The 20,832-nt window shown below is 44.0% G+C and overlaps 1 protein-coding gene across 1 annotated transcript in view; it reads right to left on the reverse strand.

The window, feature by feature from the left end:
* The window catches only part of FLT4 (fms related tyrosine kinase 4), a 180,985-nt gene that overhangs the window by 44,535 nt on the left and 115,618 nt on the right, over positions 1-20,832 (reverse strand). The window contains 4 exon segments of the mRNA XM_029583679.1: positions 1,517-1,876; positions 5,849-5,957; positions 15,226-15,367; positions 19,857-20,019. Of these exon segments, the coding sequence (XP_029439539.1) occupies positions 1,517-1,876; positions 5,849-5,957; positions 15,226-15,367; positions 19,857-20,019 (774 nt within the window).

A 20,832-nucleotide genomic window follows, 5' to 3' on the forward strand; every position in this document is an offset into this window, starting at 1 on the left:
GGGACTGGATGAACTCTACACAGTCTACACTTATCCCAATGTTTATTTATTTATTGCACATATGAGTCACCATATCCAACAAATGCCCACAGCAACATACAATAACAAAAGTAAACATAAAATATAGAACAATAACAACATAATTTAATTTGTAAATAAAATCGACAAAGTTCAAGTTACTATCATAATATGAAAACAAACACAATAGCAACATAAAACACTTCATGAGAATGCTTGAGTAAGCAGAGCATTCTTTACTACCTTCTGAAATTTAACTTTATCAATTATAATTGAAAAACTAATAAGAATTTCATAGTTTAGTGATAGCAAAAAAGGATTTGTTTCTTGACCCAGCCAGTCTGGCACCAGACAGTGAAGGAACACATAAAGAAACTTCACCAGCTGAATGAAGTCACCTAGGAGGAATGTAAGGATGGATTTGGGTCTTCCAATGAATTGGGGGCCAGATTGTGCATAACCTTGAAAACAAAAGTAAGGATCTTAAACTGATATTGGAAGCCAATATAAAGTATTACGTGTTGGGGATGTAAGATCCAGGCTGCGGAGATATCAACCAGCTGTAATCTTGCCAAATGCTTCTTTGGTAAACCCACTAAGAGGTAATTGCAATAATCAACCCAGTTCATCACAAGAGCAGGAACAAGAATTGATCAATCTGATTGATTTAAAACGGGATGCAGCTGGTGAAACGGTAAAGATGAAGGAAACACAATCGCTCCATTGCTGATATATAAGGAACCACTGACAAATTACTATCCGCAGGCATACCTAGAAAATGTATTTGTTCACTCCACTGAAACTCTGTTCCCTGCAGCATTAATACAGGCCCAACCCACAAAACTTCAGTTTTACTGGCTTTAACATTCCCTGTCATTTTTCAAAGTCTTCTCATAATAATATAGATCTGGGTGTGAGGGAGCACACTCATATTGTAAAAGAATCTAAACAATTAAAAAAGAAAGATCAGATCAATGGCAAATGAGGTTTAATGTACAATGCATAGTGCCAAATCCAGGTCACAAAACAGGAAAAGGGTCCTGGTGCTGGAGACAATGCACTATAACCTGTGCACATGATAAATAGTAGTGGTAGTAATAAGCTAAATGTAATAGCTTGGTGCCAGCAGTTATGCACAGCTCTCCCATTGCAACTTATTCTTCGCTGTTTTCTGTGGTGCCTTCTCCAGGGAGATCATGGAAAGGGATGAACTGTGGATCATGCACTTACACTCCTTCAAACACTCCCTCAGAGAAGCATTGCAATGTACCAGTGAGCTTTCCCACCATAAAAATGTGTGCATCGCCTACTGCCGAGATCATTAGGCGATTTACAATGGAACTCACATTCCCTATATTCCCTCCATATGGGAAAGGCTCGGACGGGTGGAACTTTGACCTCTTCCATAGTCAGTACCCCTACAGTAATTCTATGGGGTTATGGGTCAGTGATCTTTGCTGCCTTCCTGTGCATCCTTCCCACCTTCCGGCCTCCTCACCTTGCACAGAAATGTACTTCTTGTGGCAGTGCTTCTCTCTGGTCTTTCGGTTCTGGACCTCACACACATAGTCTCCCTCCTCCTCCAGCGATATGTTGGGGATCGTCAGCACTAGGGCAGCGTTGTTGGAGCCTGGCTCAAAGTGCAGTTGGCCCTCCATTCTGGCTGCATATAGGTGTACGTTTTTGCACTCCAAGACCAAGGGGTTGCCCTCCGCATCATGCAGTGTGAGCAGGTTCAGTCGATACCACTGAAGGTTCTCATAGGTGTAGTTGTCAGCATTACAGCTCAGACTTACATTCTGCCCCTCGATTGGCTCCTCTGATGGCTGTGGCTCAATCCGAAACCCATCAGGAATGGCTGCCAGGAGGGGAGGAAGCAGATAAATAATACTTTAGTATGGGCATGCTGCAGGCCAGCATTTTGTGCATTGACAGGGCTGTGCGCTGCAGGCTGAGGGTGTAGAGGACTGGTAGAGCTGTGTGTCTCAGGCTGTGGGTGTAGAGGACTGGTAGAGCTGTGTGTCTCAGGCTGAGGGTGTAGAGGACTTGTAGAGCTGTGTGCTGCAGGCTGAGGGTGTAGAGGACTTGTAGAGCTGTGTGCTGCAGGCTGAGGGTGTAGAGAACTGGTAGAGCTGTGTGTCTCAGGCTGTGGGTGTAGAGGACTGGTAGAGCTGTGTGTCTCAGGCTGTGGGTGTAGAGGACTGGTAGAGCTGTGTGCTGCAGGCTGAGGGTGTAGAAGACTGGTAGAGCTGTGTGTCTCAGGCTGTGGGTGTAGAGGACTGGTAGAGCTGTGTGTCTCAGGCTGTGGGTGTAGAGGACTGGTAGAGCTGTGTGTCTCAGGCTGTGGGTGTAGAGGACTGGTAGAGCTGTGTGTCTCAGGCTGTGGGTGTAGAGGACTGGTAGAGCTGTGTGTCTCAGGCTGTGGGTGTAGAGGACTGGTAGAGCTGTGTGCTGCAGGCTGAGGGTGTAGAAGACTGGTAGAGCTGTGTGTCTCAGGCTGTGGGTTTAGAGGACTGGTAGAGCTGTGTGCTGCAGGCTGAGGGTGTAGAGGACTGGTAGAGCTGTGCGCTGCAGGCTGTGGGTGTAGAGGACTGGTAGAGCTGTGCGCTGCAGGATGTGGGTGTAGAGGACTGGTAGAGCTGTGCGCTGCAGGCTGTGGGTGTAGAGGACTGGTAGAGCTGTGCGCTGCAGGCTGAGGGTGTAGAGGACTGGTAGAGCTGTGCGCTGCAGGCTGAGGGTGCAGAGGACTGGTAGAGCTGTGCGCTGCAGGCTGAGGGTGTAGAGGACTGGTAGAGCTGTGCGCTGCAGGCTGAGGGTGTAGAGGACTGGTAGAGCTGTGCGCTGCAGGCTGAGGGTGTAGAGGACTGGTAGAGCTGTGCGCTGCAGGCTGAGGGTGCAGAGGACTGGTAGAGCTGTGCGCTGCAGGCTGAGGGTGTAGAGGACTGGTAGAGCTGTGCGCTGCAGGCTGAGGGTGTAGAGGACTGGTAGAGCTGTGCGCTGCAGGCTGAGGGTGTAGAGGACTGGTAGAGCTGTGCGCTGCAGGCTGAGGGTGTAGAGGACTTCTAGAGCTGTGTGGGGAAAACTTTCACAGTAACTGTTTCTGCTTTACTTTTTAAAATCCAAACACTGAAATGCATTCAGATGAATAATGTCCCTGTGACAGCTGTGCTACAGAGTAAAGAAGAGGTTTATTTTGGGAAAATAATTCTAGCAGCCATGAAAAAAAAGGCAATGACACCTCAGGTGTTTGAGCTCAAAAGGGAGAGTCAAGCAAAATCTCTCTATCCGCACACACACGACACTTGAGCTGTTCCCTCTTTAACATGCTGCATGTTCAAAGTGAAAAATATTTAGCTTTTTTAAAGTCATACTTCACCCTCGCAGACACAATTGTCAGCTGTGAAAATGCTCCCTGGAGGGTTTTGAAGTACAGCAAGATTATGGCTTCTTGGAGAGAAGCAGCCCCTCTTTTAAAGAGGCATTGACTTCCCTTCCTGGGACAGGGCCCTGGGAGGATGGAAAAGCAGGCAGATCCCCGCATCATGGCGCAAACCAGTCAAAGCCCCTTCTGATATTCCAACATTAAAAAACCTCTCTCGTCGGCCTTTGGAGAGAACAGAACCAACAGAGCCCATCAGGAGAGCAGATTTCAGAGACGTTTCCAGGGTCTCTGCGCTCTCTGTCCGCAGCGGAGAAAAACTGGGGGCAGGGAAGCTCGGGAAAGTGACTTCTCCACCTGTGAATTCCCTTTTTATCCCCATCATTTTCAATGGGGCCCTTACATTGGAACTGGAAGAGAAATCATCACGGAAATTGCTGGCTAGAATTAAAAAAAATCTAAAGGAGACCAAAAAAAGAAAAAAGAAAAACGCAGCAGTGAGAAGAACATCTCAGACGGCTCCTATTACAGCCTACGGACAGGATTCCTGCCCTGAAGAGCGTCCGTGCGACTGGAATCATTTAAAGCCAGAGGCCCCCTCAACCAAAACAGTAAATACCATCAACAGGTAAAGCCTGTAGGGCAGGGACACAACTTTCATACAGGCCGACGGAGCGCACTGTCAGCCTGCTCTTGGACGCGCGTTTTCCCTTACCCCTTATTCAGTCAGGGGAGGAAAACGCGCGTCCAACCCGCGGCACCTAATAGCGCCCTCAACATGCAAATGCATGTTGATGGCCCTATTAGGTATGCGCGCGGGATACAGAAAGTAAAATGTGCAGCCAAGCCGCACATTTTACTTTCAGAAATTAGCGCCGACCCAAAGGTCGGCGTTAATTTCTTCCGACACCGGGAAAGTGCACAGAAAGGCAGTAAAAACTGCTTTTCTGTGCACTCTCCGACTTAATATCATAGCGATATTAAGTCGGAGGTCACCGAAAAGTAAAAAAAGTAAAAAAAATAAAAAATTGGAATTCAGCCCGCAGCTGTCGGGCCGAAAACCGGACGCTCAATTTTGCCAGCATCCGGTTTCTGAGCCGTGGCTGTCAGCGGGCTCGAGAACAGACGCTGGCAAAATTGAGCGTCGGCTGTCAAACCCACTGACAGCCACCGCTCCTGTCAAAAAGGAGGCGCTAGGGACGCGCTAGTGCCTCCTTTTCCCCGTTTTTACCGCGTCACCTAATTTAAATACAGAATCGCGCGCACCGGGAGAGCGGGCGTTTGTCCGCTCTCCCGCGGACTTTACTGTATCAGCCCGATAATCTTTTGGACTTTGCGTAACAGCTGGGATCTCTAGTCCCTTAACGACGTGCCACTCCCTGGCAGGGCTGGATGGGTTCAGAATGCTCTGCAGATCTTGACAAAAGGTTCCCCAGGGGAACGGAAACATTGAATTTTTAATGTAGGAATAAAATCAAGCCCTTTGCTTCCTTTGCTGTCTAGGACATGCCTGCTTTTTATGTGTTTTTGCTCTGCATACCATTAGTGCAGGGGGGTAGGCAACTCCAGTCCTGGAGAGCCACAAACAGGTCAGGTTTTTGAGATGTGCACAACGAATATTCATGAGATATATCTGCAGGCACCGCCTTCCTTATATGCAAATATACCCCATGCATATTCATTGTGGGTATCCTGAAAACCACCGGTTTGTGGCACTCCAGGACCGGAGCTGCCTGCCCCTGGTGTTAAGTGTTTGGGTTTATTGCTCGGGTTTTCCCCTGCCTCGCTGTCATAAGGAACCGTAAGGTTAATCCAGTCACGGTTCTGTCTTATAGCTCTGATTCCCAGGCCTGTACTGGGGATCCGACAGACAGTTGGGAGTTCAGGATATCTGCAGTGAATATGCATGAGATAATGTTACATACCAGCATATGCAAATATACTTTATACACTTTCACTGTGGATAACCTCAAAAACCTACAAGACCACGAGGTCAAAGTACAGCTCTCAGCACAAAATCTCAGTTTAGAAAGAAAAATATAGCAGACTTTGAAAATGAAGTGCTTTTTGGGGGGCAGAAAAAGTTGGCAAAACTGAAACACTACTGACTGGTGCTGAACAAGCTGTCACGCTGCATTTGCTTTGTCAGAACACCAGGGGGCAGCGCTGCCTTGGCTATATCAGACATTTGTGCAAAGTACAAGAAATCAAACAGTGGCAATGGGTTAAGGGGAGCTACAGTAATGCATCCATGCAGATACTCGGAGGACCTGGCCTCATGGCTCTTTCAGTGTAGTAAGCTGCGAAGACATACAAAGTTGTCAGCCCCACAGGCTTGGGTACATGCAGGCCCCCCCCCCCCCCCCTGCCCCCGTTTCTGTACACAGGTGGGGGAAGCTGGAACCTGCCGGTAGGAGCGCGGTGGATCCCCCGCCCTCTCGCCGTACTCACTAGTCACGTAGAAGTAGATGAGCCGCTCGTCCTGACCCGCTTTGTTGAAGGCCGAACACTTGTACATGACCGAGACGCTGGCCTCCAGGATCACCAGCTTACTGACTGTCTGTGAGAGGAAGGGAGCATCACAAATAGAACAATAATTAAAACCCAGCAGAACCCACAGTCATTCCATCGTCTGTGAGGAGAACAGGAAGCAAACGCTCATAGCGCCCCTGGGAAGAGAACCAAGGTGTTAGCAATGTGAGAGAAAGAGAGAAGACGAAGGGCCTGCCACCTCTTCCTAGTATTTCCAGTCGGTAAAAGGACAAAGACCTCACACCATCCTTATGACTCTGGGTTCAGAGATGGGGATGTCCAGTGTCAACAGACAAGTGGCAAAAAAAAAGGCTCTGGGTAGAGGAGGAGGATTTTGGGCAGAGTGGAAGCTGATTTTTGTTGTGTAACCTGATGAAATCAAGTTGAAAGGGGCACCCACAGGAGTGCGAAAATCTCTAGAAGATACATCTTCCGTCGCACCTATCTCATTTATGCCTTGTGTGTCTAGAGGCCTTTTAATGCTTTAATGTTTTTAAAATGGAAATGTGAATGTTTAAGAACAAACCTGTCCTGGGAATCTCACAGCCAGTCGGGTTTTCAGGATATCCACAATGAATATGCTTGAGATAAATTTGCATACACCGAGTCTCTATGATATGCAAGTTTATCTTATAAAAGTGGGGTTCCCAGGACAGTTTTGGGAAGCCCCTGTTTTAGAGTCATGCATTGCCATTCGACTGGGGTTGACATTTGATTACAACCCTGTTGCAGCACCAACAGAGCAAATTAAAGCGAAAAGCACTCAACAGCAGCTCAAAAAGGTACGTGCTCGGCAGCACAACCATCCACTCACAGTTTATTCTAAGCTCCGCTCAGCCTGAACACCAACGTCCCATCGGGCGTCCCTCCTTAAAATGTTGCACCAGGTGCAGGCGAGCAATATTCAGAGTGCGGTTGAATTGCCACTGGCCCGCCCCTGCTCCTTTAAGCTCGAGGGTCAGATGGGACGCTACTTGAGAGGCAGGGCCACCCCCATGTACGCCTTTCACTGAGGTGCTTCCTTGGGAAGCGCATTTGACTAGGTGGACCATGACATTTTAATCTCTTGCTGCCAGTCTTTGGGATGAGGGGGTTCAGTTTTGAAGTGGATTAGTAATTTTTTAGCAGATGGGAGTCAATTGATGTTTATTCAGGGTCATTATTCTTCGCCACATCCGGTCCAGTGGAATGTGCCCCATGGTTCTTCTTCATCCCTGCTCCTGTTGCACATCTATCTGTCTCTATTAGGCGCACTCATAAATTCTTTTGGCTTTATTCCATTTATTTACATGGACGATTTGTAAATTGTTATTCCATTGGGTAAGGATCCTCAACGGATTCTCTCTCTCTTCTTAGTGACTGCTTGAAAACTGCGAGTAATTGGTTGGATGATAATTCTTTAGCCGTGAATGCTGGTAAGACAGAGATATTACACATTGAAATCGTCTGCTCAGTGTGCTGCAGCAGTCACAAAAGCAAACAGAATGTTGGGAATTATTAGAAAGGGAATGGTGAATAAAATGGAAAATGTCATAATGCCTCTGTATCGCTCCATGGTGAGACCGCACCTTGAATACTGTGTACAATTCTGGTCTCCGCATCTCAAAAAAGATATAATTGCGATAGAGAAGGTACAGAGAAGGGCGACCAAAATGATAAGGGGAATGGAACAGCTACCCTATGAGGAAAGACTAAAGAGGTTAGGACTTTTCAGCTTGGAGAAGAGACGGCTGAGGGGGGATATGATAGAGGTGTTTAAAATCATGAGAGGTCTAGAACGGGTAGATGTGAATCGGTTATTTACTCTTTCAGATAATAGAAAGACTAGGGGGCACTCCATGAAGTTAGCATGTGGCACATTTAAAACTAATCGGAGAAAGTTCTTTTTTACTCAACGCACAATTAAACTCTGGAATTTGTTGCCCAAGGATGTGTTAGTGCAGTTAGTATAGCTGTGTTTAAAAAAGGATTGGATAAGTTCTTGAAGGAGAAGTCCATTACCTGTTATTAATTAAGTTGACTTAGAAAATAGCCACTGCTATTACTAGCAACGGTATCATGGAATAGACTTAGTTTTTGGGTACTTGCCAGGTTCTTATGGCCTGGATTGGCCACTGTTGGAAACAGGATGCTGGGCTTGATGGACCCTTGGTCTGACCCAGTATGGCATGTTCTTATGTTCTTATGTGCGCACTGGACATGATATATTTCAAGTTGAGTTTGCAAGACAGTTAATTACTGCTGGCACTGATGTAAAATCACTTGGGGTTAAGTTGTTTTCAGAATGGTCCATGGAAAGCCAAATTAATTCAGTTTTGCATTCTGCATGTAGCAGATTGGTGCGACAACTGAAACATTTTTTAAACTTAAAGGCATTGAAGAAGGTGGTGGTTTATGCACTAGCTATAGCGGTCATTGATTATTACAATCTTGTATACTGGGGGCTCCCTGATAATTTAATTCAGAAGCTCCAAGAAGTCCAAAACATGGCTGCTAGGCTAGTCCTGGGGTGGTCTAGGTGAGAATTAGCCTGGCCTGGAGAAGAAAAGGGAAAGAAGTTTTTGTTGGTGAGGTTGACTTTTTTGGAAGAGAGATTTCTGTTGCTGTTGTTTTTGGAGACTTGATCCCAATTCAGGAGGGAACTCCCCCGTCTGAGGGAAAGAGAGTCTGGGTGAGTTGCTTGCTCTACGCCCAACTGAAGTGACATGGCATAACAAAAAAATCCCTAATTTTCAATGATTACCTCACAGACGCCAAGCCAGATATTTGTGCAGTAACAGAAACATGGCTCAAGCCCTCAGATACAGCTCTGATAAACCAACTCCCTATGCTGACCTATGACTTCTTCTCACTCCCAAGACTGAAAAAAAGAGGAGGGGAATCCTTCTGGCTACCAAAAAAAGCCTTAACTTCACCCAACACCCATTCAGTTCCAACACAAAACTGGAAGTCGGTTTCTTCACATCACAACATCTTCAAATCCTTCTTGTCTACGCCCCCCCAGGGCTCCTAGAATCCGATGTCTCCCCCATCCTTGAAATCACCACTACGCTTATCAACCTGGATTCTCCAGCAATCATCTTAGGAGATTTCAATCTGCACATAGACAATCCTTCACCATCTAACAGCTGCGTAACCCTCCTCACAGCCCTGTCAGCAATGGGATTCCAACAATTAGTCAACGAACCTACACACAAAGCGGGTCACACTCTGGACTTGATTTTCACCAACAAAGGCATTACGACTACATCCAATTTGAAGAACATAAAGGTTCCATGGTCGGATCACACTCTCATCTCTTCCTCTTTCGCCCTGAAAGAAACCAACACTCCTAATAACCCCTCACCGTCATTCCAATACAGAAGGCGATGCTCCCCAAAAGACCTCCACAACCAGTTGGATTCTCAGCTCCCTCTATTAGATTTCACCGACCCGAACACTGCCATTCGTTCCTGGAACAACATAACAGAAAACATAGCTAACAAGCTCTGTCCTTCAACTATAAAAAAAATCTCACACCAACGCCTCCAACAGACAGCCTTGGTTCACCAATGAACTTAGAAAACTAAAACAAAGCTTAAGAAAGAAAGAAGCGACTTGGCGTAAAACCCCCTGTGACATCACCATTTCCTCATACAAATCCACACTATATCAGTACAAAGCCCTCACATCAAAATCAAAAAAAGATTATTTTGCATCTAAGATCCACAACCTGGTCTTTGATGCTAAAGCTCTTTTCGCTTATGTCTCCAGCCTCACTCAAACCATACCGCGAGAAATCCCTGGCGACATGGCACAGTCTAAAGCGGATGAACTCGCTCAGTTTTTCCAAAATAAAATCAACAATCTTTTAACTCAACTGCCTTCCAATACCGCTGACACCCTTCCATCATATCAACACCTGACCTTCAAAACTCCAGCCTAAACACTTTTGAGCCCGTCTCTTCCACGGAGATACAAGCCATCTTGAGAAGAATGAAACCCTCGTCTCATCCTGCAGACCACATCCCCACCAAACTACTTCTATCTATTCCAGACACAATAGCCACATCATTGACAAACATCATCAACTGCTCTCTAGCCCAAGGATCCTTCCCAGATGATCTCAAAATGGCCTCAATCTCACCACTCCTAAAGAAACCCAACCTTGACCCGAAGGACCCTAACAACTTCCGCCCCATAGCTAACCTTCCATTCATCGCCAAGATCATGGAAAAACTAGTCAACTCTCAACTCTCAAACTACATCGAAGACAACAATCTTCTCTTCGCCCCACAACACGGATTCCGAAAAAACCGAGGCACAGAATCCCTCCTTATCTCATTGACAGACCATATCCTACTGGGCCTTGACAAAGGAAATTCATACCTATTGATCTTGCTAGACCTTTCCGCAGCGTTCGACACGGTCAACCACGCCATCCTCCTAAACCAGTTGTCATCCATAGGAATCAGCGGCACCGTCCTTTCCTGGTTTAAAACCTCTCTCAACAATAGAGGTTACAAAGTTAAACTCCAAAACAAGGAATCTTCAAGATTTAACTCTGCCATAGGAGTCCCACAAGGTTCGTCTTTTTCTCCGACTCTATTCAATATTTACCTTCTTCCTCTCTGCCAACTTCTCACCGACCTCAATCTAAAGTTTTTCCTATACGCAGATGATATTCAAATCATCATCCCTATCAAAGACACATACTCTAATACTCTTGATTACTGGGAATCATGCCACAAAAAAATCAAACAACTACTAAACAGCCTACACCTCATCTTAAATTCCTCTAAAACTGAAATCCTACTCATCTCTCCTGAGAACAACACTTCCAACAGTTCTCTTCCTACCAATCTGCCTATCACACAAGCTAGAGACCTAGGAGTAATAATAGACAACCGGCTAAACTTCAAGGCACACATCAACAAAACAACCAAAGACTGCTTCTATAAACTCCAGGTCCTGAAAAGGATAAAACCTCTTTTCCATGCTCAAGACTTCAGAACGATCATCCAAGTAGTCATTTTTTCGAAACTAGACTATTGCAATTCCCTATTGCTAGGTCTACCTTCATCATACTCCAAACCCCTACAGATGGTTCAAAATTCAGCAGCCCGAATCTTGACAGGCGCAAGGAAAAGAGACCACATATCCCCCGTCTTGAAAGAGCTTCACTGGTTACCCGTCTACTTCCGCATCATGTATAAAGCCATAACCATCACCTACAAAACTATACATCAACTCACCACTCTCGATCTTCAATTCCCTCTCCAGGCACATAATTCTACCAGACCCACTAGAGATGCTTACAGAGGCTCCCTCCAAGTTCCCCCAGCAAAAACGACCAGACACATTACCATAAGAGATCGCGCCACCTCCACAGCTGGCCCTCTTCTGTGGAATTCCATACCTACAAACCTCAGACAGGAGCCCTGCCTCCTAACTTTTAGGAAAAAACTTAAGACTTGGTTATTCAAGCAAGCTTTTCCGGACACAACCCAATGACACATTCCAATGACTCCTAAAAACACCATTCCTCTTGTTTATAACATTTATTTTGTATACTATATTTAAATTATATATTGTTTAACCTCTTCTCTTCTGTCCTCTCTTCTTCCTTCTCCAAGTTCGGCTACCCTTGTTAAATGTAACTGTACCTTCAATCACCTCAGTTCTAGTTTTTTGTATATAATGCACTCCTGTTCGATGTAAACCAGCAAGATATGTTCTCATGATTGCTGGTATATAAAAACTCTAAATAAATAAAAAATAAATAAATGGCGTCTGCATCTGCCTAGATAAGAGAACAGAAGCAGTTTGGTTGTATTTCTGGATGTTTTTTTGGGACTTTGTCATCCAAGCTTCAGAGTTTTAGGACTATCAGAGAAACTGAGACTTGGCCTTCTTGGAAAGATCTCACTTTCAGTCACCCCGGGAGTGTGGGTTTTCGTACAATGCCTACCCCATAGGGATACTGGCTCAGAGAACAACAAAGTGAGAACAGGCACTGAGAACTTTTGTGTTACTTTTGTGAAGGTTCATGGACTGTTTTTTGAATTAAGTTTAACTTTTGTTGCAGTAATGTTTTAAGTTTGAACACTAGTCCAATTGTCCTGCCTATTTTACCAAGAGAAATCATCCACCATCTAAGTCAACAGTCAGTGAATACGAACTGTGAGATACTGAAGCAACTGAAAGTGAATCCCCTGTTTCCTTAACACACCTTGGGCCCAGGAGGTTAAGCCTCCTCCCCCCCCCCACCCCCCATCGAGAGAATCCATGCCCTGGAGTTGAAAATACTGGTACAAGAGAACTGGGACTTAGCCCCTGGACTGAGAGTGTCCCCTGCACTAATTCGGCCCTAACACTGAAGTAGAGGGTCTATACACAGACTTTAGTAATATTGTGGCTGGATTGTTGTAATTCAGTTTATTTTGAGCTTCCACACATTGCTATCAGAAAAGAACAGGGTGTGGAGAATATTGCAGCGAGTGTTATGGAGTTGGGTGGAGGGGGCCTTACATCAAACGATCATCATATATTTCTCCCCTTTAGAAAAAACTGCACTGGCTGCCTACAGTGGCTCATTGTAAACAGAGAAATACCTACAGTACCTGAATGTAATCTGCTTTGAAGTGCCTGAAAAGAAGAATATAAACCAAATAAATAAATTCAAAATCTTGATTTTAGCATTTAAGGGAATCCATGACCTAGGACCAAAGTTCCTTAACGATACAATTTTTACTTTGTGTACCTTCAAGAAAGGTGCACTCTTCTCGAAATGGAGGAGTCGTCTTGTGGCTAAAGCAATGGGCAGCGAACCAGTGAAGCCTCGGTTCATATCCTACTAGAGCTCTTTGTGACCATAGGCAAATCCTTCTTTCAGGTACAAAGTTAGATTCTAAGCCCTCTGGGGTCAGGGAAATACCTGAGTGTAATCTGCTTTAAAGGGCCACGAAAGGTGGAATAAAATAAACACATCATTGCTGCTCCCAATGAAGCAATTGGCCCATGTTGGGATTTTGCTGTCATGGCCCCTGCTTTGTAGAATATTTTGCTAAACATAATCCACTTTCAAAATGATTATTCTACTTGATTTTTCTGGCTGAGTAATGAGGAACGGCCTAGTGTTCGAAGGATGTAGGAGGGGGTAAATGTTTGGAAGGGAGGGGCTGTAATGTTAAGTGTGGTGTATTGGGGAGGGTGGTGATTTCTGTATCAGGATTTCTACAGGGTTTTATGATTGTACTGTTTAGATGTTTTGTTATATTTGTAAACTGCTCTGGGCTCAGGGTAGAAAAATGTTAATTATAAATAAAGAAATAAAGCTGGTATAACTGGTGGAGACTTCCACCTGCAACAAAAGGCTTAAACTCTTCTCAGAGATTCCCGTTTGAACCAAAATCTCCTCCTTATTCCCCCCCCCCCCCTCAGTTGATCACGAATGTGGGTTTTTAGATGCTGAAATGATCTGGGAAATGATCTGAGCACACAAGCACGGGCCATTCTTTTGTGAAAGCTGCACATCGCATCCCCGGAGCAAACAGTTTTCTAATCTCACCCATGGCTCTGAATCGATTCCCTGGTGGGCCTCTGGAACAAGGCGAGCCTTTGGTTTGGAGGCGTGTGCAAAAACAGGAAGTGACTTCGGAGGTGGATATGAAAACAGGAAGTGACTTCAGGAAACTGGGAATCTTCTGCTTGCCAGAACGGCTGGTCAGCGAAGCTCACCAGTAAAAATCAAAACATGAAAAGGAAAAATAATATAATAATATTTTTTACAAAAAAGGAAGAGCTTCCAATTGTTGTTAAGACCTGCGTGCTTACCCCCTTTTCAGCTCCTTGATTTCACCTTCAATTTCCAAGCTGCTAAATCTTATGGAAACTCTTACCATGTCAAGTCTATGTGCCATACTGGCATATTGATGGCTTACAAAGTTTTTCAACTATCCAGGTGGATAAAGCAGACCACCAACCAAGGTGGACAAGCCTGCCGAAGGCGTGGGCATGTGCTGACTGCAACTAGGAAAATCTCCTCAAAAGTCACCTCCTAGTTTCCAGCTAGGAAGATTTATACACTGGATGGAAAGGCAGTCTCTGAAATCCTGCTCATTTAACTTAGATCTCACCAGTCTTCAATCTCTCATTTTTTTAAAAATTAATTTAATACTCTCAGCACTCTCATCTAATAAGAGGAAGTCACTCATAACACGGCATTCATATTTATGACACTAAATGCTGTCAGGGAATGGGAAAAAAAAGTCATTAACCTCACAAGTGCTTGTATAGGTCAAACATTGTTCAGGAACATCGTAAAGAGACAAAGGGAGAGAGAAAGGTATATAGACATGTCCAGAGAGGAAACAGGGAACTTCTTGCATAAGCATTGTGAAACACAGGCATTGAAAAAAAACATAGTCCCAGTCTTGCAGACAGAGCCCTGAAATCGCAGCAGAGGACAGGTCTACTAGCTGCTTTTTTGGCTGGCAGTACCCAGAAACAGTGGAGCAATTTAATTCTAACAACTTTCAATTGAAGGCAATGATTGATCTCAGCCAAATGCCTGTTGCTAGCATTTGAAAACTGCAAATACACATATTATACAAGCAACTGCCAGAGCAAGCACTACACTTAAGGACTGACTCGTCAAAGGCTTTTGTTTTTTGTTTTTTTTTTATAGGTAGGAAAACCTTTGTTACAGGACATCTGACAAAAGGACCAAGCTGGTTTCAGAAACTCAAGTATGACAACTTCTTTGGATAATTCTTATCTTGGTTCACCAAAATATTTGATTATATACCAATAGCAGTGATTTGTAAAAAGTTCATGTCCACAAATTTCAAATACTTTAATCATTTGGAACAGACAACATCTCAATAAATAATGTTCATGGTCCTCTGACATAGACCGCGTTTTATTTTAACTGCATCGGGAGGGACCAAATCTCAGTATAGTGTTGTCAAAGCTTAATACATCAGCATCAGTCAAAAAGGAGATCTTAGCAACAAGAGCAATCACTTTAAAGCAATGATGGAGAAAGCTTGGGAGATGATAAAATCTTAGAACAAACTTAACAGAGTACCACTGGGAACAGCATTTTTGAATTCGAATTTGTGGACTTCAACATTTTCAAAATCACTACTATTGGTATATCACCAAAATGATTTCAAAGACTGCAAAAATCCCGTTTCCTTCAGGACCAATGCAACCAATGGAACTCTGACTGCACTACAACTCCTACTTCCCACTCTACTCCTCCTAATGTAACATTTCACTGGAGACTCTGGGCAGCAGCCAGAGCTCTTCACCTTGTTTCTGCCTTCCACAAACTCAGTCCAGGTTTCGATGCTTTCGATGCTGTTCAAAGTGTTGTCCTGTGTCACATTCTTCCAGTCCTTGCATTCAGGCATCCTATCTCGCTGATGCCGCCGAACTGCACGCAGTTGGCTTCTGTAAAGAGAGGGGGTAGGGGTTGTTGTTTAAATGACATTTGATTAACGCATAGCACTTAATCTTGCATACCACTTTTAGCACCTTTATTTGGGAAAGCCTGTATAGAACAGCGCCACTCAGCACAACAAGCTTCCAAGAACATCTTCAGAACTGATCAAATTACTCCCTAGCGGGCATTCTCTGTTTAGGAGAAACCTGTGCAATAAGATCAGAAATGCATGGGCCAGAAGAAGACCTATTTGAAATTATTCCAGATGTTTCCTTTAAGAAGGCCCATTCAGTCCCCTCTGTTAACCGTTCGCCTCCTGAGCCTGAACTGAATTTGAGCTGAGGATGCAAGGAGTCATATTTAAACATCTTGTAACATCAAACTTGAAGGTGCATAATTCAAAATTAGAATTCTACAAGTTAGCAAGAACGCAGTGTAGGACATGGCTGAGCGTCAAGTGTACAAAATTTCAGGTATTGCGACAAGAGTTGGCAGCAAAGGTTCCAGTCTCTTCTGTGCGGGAGAAGTGGCTATCGTAGCTGAGCCTTCTCTCTGCAGGGACGACTAGGGCGAGGATCACGGCATCCAGGTGAAGGTGAGGGCGGATGCCAGACAAAGTCGGGCGGGGTAGAGGGACCTGTTCGGCTCCGCGTGTACATCAGCACAAATCCAATGGCAGGAGGGAAAAATGGGAACCTGTCAAAAACAGGAAGATTAGCTTGAAGCCTCCTGCATCCTTTGGAGCTGCTGGAATAAGGAGCAGCCTGGGAGGACAGATCTCCTAATTCATTGCTGCCTCTGCTTCCTGACACATCCATGGCTGGCTCTGCTGTGTAAGGGAAATGCCCCCTCGGTTTTATTTCCTCATGCTGCGGAGAAGCACAGTGCTATTTTTATTTTTACCCCTTTTACTAGCATACAGAAAGGCACTGCCTCCCTCTGCTTCTTTTCCGTCTCTTGTTCTCTCCTCTTTCTGTATCTTTGTCCTTTTGTCTCTGCATAAGATCCCTCTCTCTCTCTCTCTCTTTGTATGCCCTCTCTATTCCACCATCTCCTGCCAGCTCAAACTCTTTCACTGGTGTGGTCTCCCTCTCTCAGTGTCTGTCCTTCCTTTTTCTCTTTGCATCTCCACTGGTATCGTGGCACGAGCTGAAGAATTGTTTGCGGTTATTATTATTAAGCATTTAAAAGTCCTTCAGGTAATTACAGAGCTGAGTTTGAAGTGCTCACGGATACTCTTCACCAACATGGAGAAATCCTTTTCTAATATAAAAATTAATTGTGTGACTCCACATATCCTGCCATGTACCAGAACTAACTGGAAGTTATTTAACACTCACTGTTTGTTTAATGTCAGATTGCCGCTCTTGCGATGGGATTTGGTGACTCTCTGGGAAACGGAAAGTGAAGGACAAACTAGCCCTATCAGTTCGATTTAAACAAGTGACTTGCCATGTGGCTTTAAAAAAATTGATTTACATAAGAACTGCCATACTGGATCAAACCATCAAGCCCAGTACCATGTTTCCAAGAGTGGCCTATCCAGGTTACAAGTACCTGGCAAGATTCCAAATACAAACACATCTCATGCTACTTATCCCAGGGATAAGCAGTGGCTTTCCTCAAGTCTACCTGGTTAATAATGATTTATGGACTTCTCCTCCAGGAACTTGTCCAAACCTTTTTGAAGCCCAGCAACACTAACCCAGTCAAGTCTGTGATTTAAATCTTTCTCTCACATACACCGGGGTGCTTGGTTGGTTCTGAAATACAACATGCTCCGGTATTTTAAAGCCAAGACCCAGCTTTAGAATGGATTTCCTCCTCCATCCAGATCAGGATGTGCAGAAAATTCCCCTGGGGGGGGTAATTTGTGTAACTGCTCCGCCCTGGTGCAAAGCCTGCGGGTACGTTTTAATCACAGATTTGCATCAATTTCCAAAGTGAAAGCAAGTGCTTCTGTTCACTGAGAATAATCTAAGAACAACTACCCGCACATATTTACACCTGAGACATTGTACAGATAATTTTTCCTTGCGCACATTAGAAAATTCAAAAGTATGAAAGTGCAAACGCTTCCCATCCCCACTCCCAGGAAGGTCTCTTCAACTGGACCTGATAATCAGCACCACTTAGCCGGATAAGTAGTGACTTATCTGACTAAGCTGTGGCCACTAAATATCCAGCTACATTTAGCAGCCGCCTCTCAGCCAGGTAAGGCACTTATCCAGCTAATTAGAGAGCTGGATATCTAGTGGGGAGCAGTGGGCAGTTTCGGGCTTTGCGACTTATTCAGCTAAATTAGCTGGATAAGTAACAAGTTTATACTTATCTGGTTAAGTTAACCAGATAAGTTAGATCCCAACACAGTTACCCCTTGCACTAGGTGCCTTCCACTCAGGACTAGATGTAAAGTAATTTCCCCCCTTGTTGGTTTTAGAACCAGCTGCTCTGCAAAACAGTCATTTATGGCATCTAGAAATCTAATCTCTCTAGCGGGTCCCAATAATGTGCCCTGGGGGACTGAACAAGTCAAATCCCTGCAGTGTGAGCACCAGAGTCCCATCCTCTAGACTGGAGTAAGTGGAGAAAAGAGTCACCCAAAATCCAGGGACTGAAGTATGAAAGGAGCAACCGCAAAAGTTAAGAGTTTAGCTCAGGCATGGACGCTGTTTAAAAATACCATCTTGGAAGCTCAGACCAGATGTATTCCATGCATTATAAAAAGTTGGAAGGAAGGCTAAACGACTACTGACATGGTTAAAAGGTAAAGTGAGAGAGGCTATAATATCTAAAAGAACATTTTTCAAGAAATGGAAAAGGGATCTGAATGAAGAAAACAGGAAACAGCATAAGCACTGGCAAGACAGATGCAAAGCATTGATGAGGAATAAAACCCTTTTCAGATACATTCGAAGTTAAAAGCCTGCGAGAGAGTCAGTTGGACCATTAGATAATCAAGGGGTAAAAGGGGCACTTAGGGATGACAAAGACATATCAGAGAGACTAAATGAATTATTTTCTTCGGTATTCATGGAGGAAGCTGTAAGAAATATACCCATACAACAGAGGTCCCTGTGTGTACCATTTTTCCATGAATGTATATCTAAATATTTAAAATAACATTTCATGACACACCTGTGATCATATGCATTAATTAAAAGTTTATTGTGAGCTCTATTAACTAGTTTGCCAAACATTATTCCTCTGTTGTATATTTATGTGTGTGCTGTTTACACTGCTTGTTTTGTGTGCTTTCACCCAGAAATATACCCATGCCAGAAATGATATTCAAAGGTGATGTTTCAGAAGAACTGAAACAAATTTCAGTGACCCTGGATAATGTACTAGGGCAAACTGACAAACCAAAGAGTAGCAAATCACCTGGACCAGATGGTATACATCCCAGAGTACTGAAAGAACTGAGAAATGAAATTGCGGACCTGCTATTGGAAATTTGTAAACTGTCAGTAACATCATCTATGGTACTTGAAGACTGAGGCTGCCAATGTATCACCAATTTTTAAAAAGGGATCAAAGGGTGATCCAGAAAACTACAGACCAGTGAGTCTGGCATCTGTGCCAGGCAAAATGGTAGAAACTATCATAAAGATAAAAATTGATGAACATATAGATAAGCATAGTTTAATGGGACAAAGCCAACATGGATTTAGCCAAGGGAAGCCTTGCCTCACAAATCTGCTACATATTTTTGAGGGCGTAAATAAACATGGATAAAGGTGAGCCAATTGATACAGTGTATCCAGATTTCCAGAAAGCATTTGACAAAGTCCCTCAGGAAAGGCTTCTTAGGAAGAGATAGGGGGCAGTGACCTATTGTGGATTGCCAACTGGTTAATAGACAGAAAACAAAGTAGTGGGGAATTGTCCCAATGGAGAAAGGTGAATAGTGGAGTATCCCAGGGATCTGTTCTGGGACCACTGCTTTTTAATGTATTTATAAATGATCTGGAAATGGAAACAAGTGAGGTGATCAAATTTGCCAATGATACAAAATTATTCGAAGTTGTTAAATCACAAGAGGATTGTGAGAAATTGCCAAAGGACCTTGCAAAACTGGGAGCCTGGGCATGCAAATGGCAAATGAAATTTAATGTGGACAAGTGCAAAGTGATGCACTTAGGGAAGAGTAACTACTTAATGAAGGTTCCACATTAGGAATCACCACTCAGGAAAAGGACCTAGGTGTCATCGTTAAAAATATGTTGAAATCTTCTGCTCAGTGTGCAGCAGCAGCAGCCAAGAAAGCAAATAGAATGCCAGGGATTATTAGGAAAGGAACGGAGGATAAAACAGAGAATATCATGTCTCTGTATCTCCATGGTGCGACCTCGTCTTGAGTATTGTGTGTATATCTGAATCAATTTGTCTGCATGTAAGAATGGCAGCTGCTCCTTGAAATTCAGTGTCTTTTCTTCTTTATAACAAAGGAACACATTTGATAAAGCAGTGAGTGAAAGAAGGATTTATACATACAGGCTGCGCTCAGAGAACATCTTGCAAGGTGTCCATGGGCGCCATTGCCACTGGATCCCTTTGGGTGCTGGGATGCCATAGACAGTACAGGTTAGAGCTTGTCGGCTTCCTCGTGGGTAGATGCTTGGGCTGGAGGCCTCCTTTTCATGGATTTGGGGAGGAACTGAAAAGAAAGAATGCATCATGAAATCAATGGCTGGCGAGGAGTAGTTCACGATTGCTTGTGGGGCCTATTACTGCACAAGTATAATGGGAATAATTCTTTCAATTTATTACATTTTAACAAAATTATCCAAGAACAAAACCTTGGTTTACAGAAACACAGCATCGATCCGCAATGGGAATAATTCTGGGGGGAGTTGGATGATGACCCAGTGGCTATTCTGCTTGCTGCTATGCAGAAGACTCAAGCTGTTTCAAGGAGTTAAGGAGTAGGCTAGTGGTTAGAGCAGCAAGCTAAAAAACCAGGAAAGCCAGAGGTCAAATCTCACTGTTGCTCCTTGTAATCTTGGACGCGTCACTTCACCTTTCATTATCTCAGGTACAAACATAGATTATGAGCCCTCTGGGGACATGGGAAAATATTTATTGTACCTGAATGTAACTCAGCTTGAGCTACCAATAGAAAGGTATGAGCTAAATACACAATAAATAGATAAGTTAGAATCCAGGGCCTGGGAGCATTACAGAGGCAAGAATCACAACCATTGGTAAAAAGGGAATTTTAGCAATAACTCAACAGCAACACCTACTGGCCAGAGTAAGGAACTGTAAACTCTGAAAACCACACCCCCTTTTCCTGAGCTGTAACGGCATATACAAACCACCTAAGGCCTAGTTGACTCAGTCTATGCTATTTAAACTCCTTGTAACTGTGCTCTTTCTTCACCAATCTGTTAAAGGAAGCTTAACTGTCTAGTGACAGTTTTATAGATTTAGACCAATAAAAACTTATCATCTACAATTTATTTGTTGA

Source organism: Rhinatrema bivittatum, chromosome 18 (assembly GCF_901001135.1).
Source record: "Rhinatrema bivittatum chromosome 18, aRhiBiv1.1, whole genome shotgun sequence".
Classification (NCBI taxonomy): domain Eukaryota; kingdom Metazoa; phylum Chordata; class Amphibia; order Gymnophiona; family Rhinatrematidae; genus Rhinatrema; species Rhinatrema bivittatum.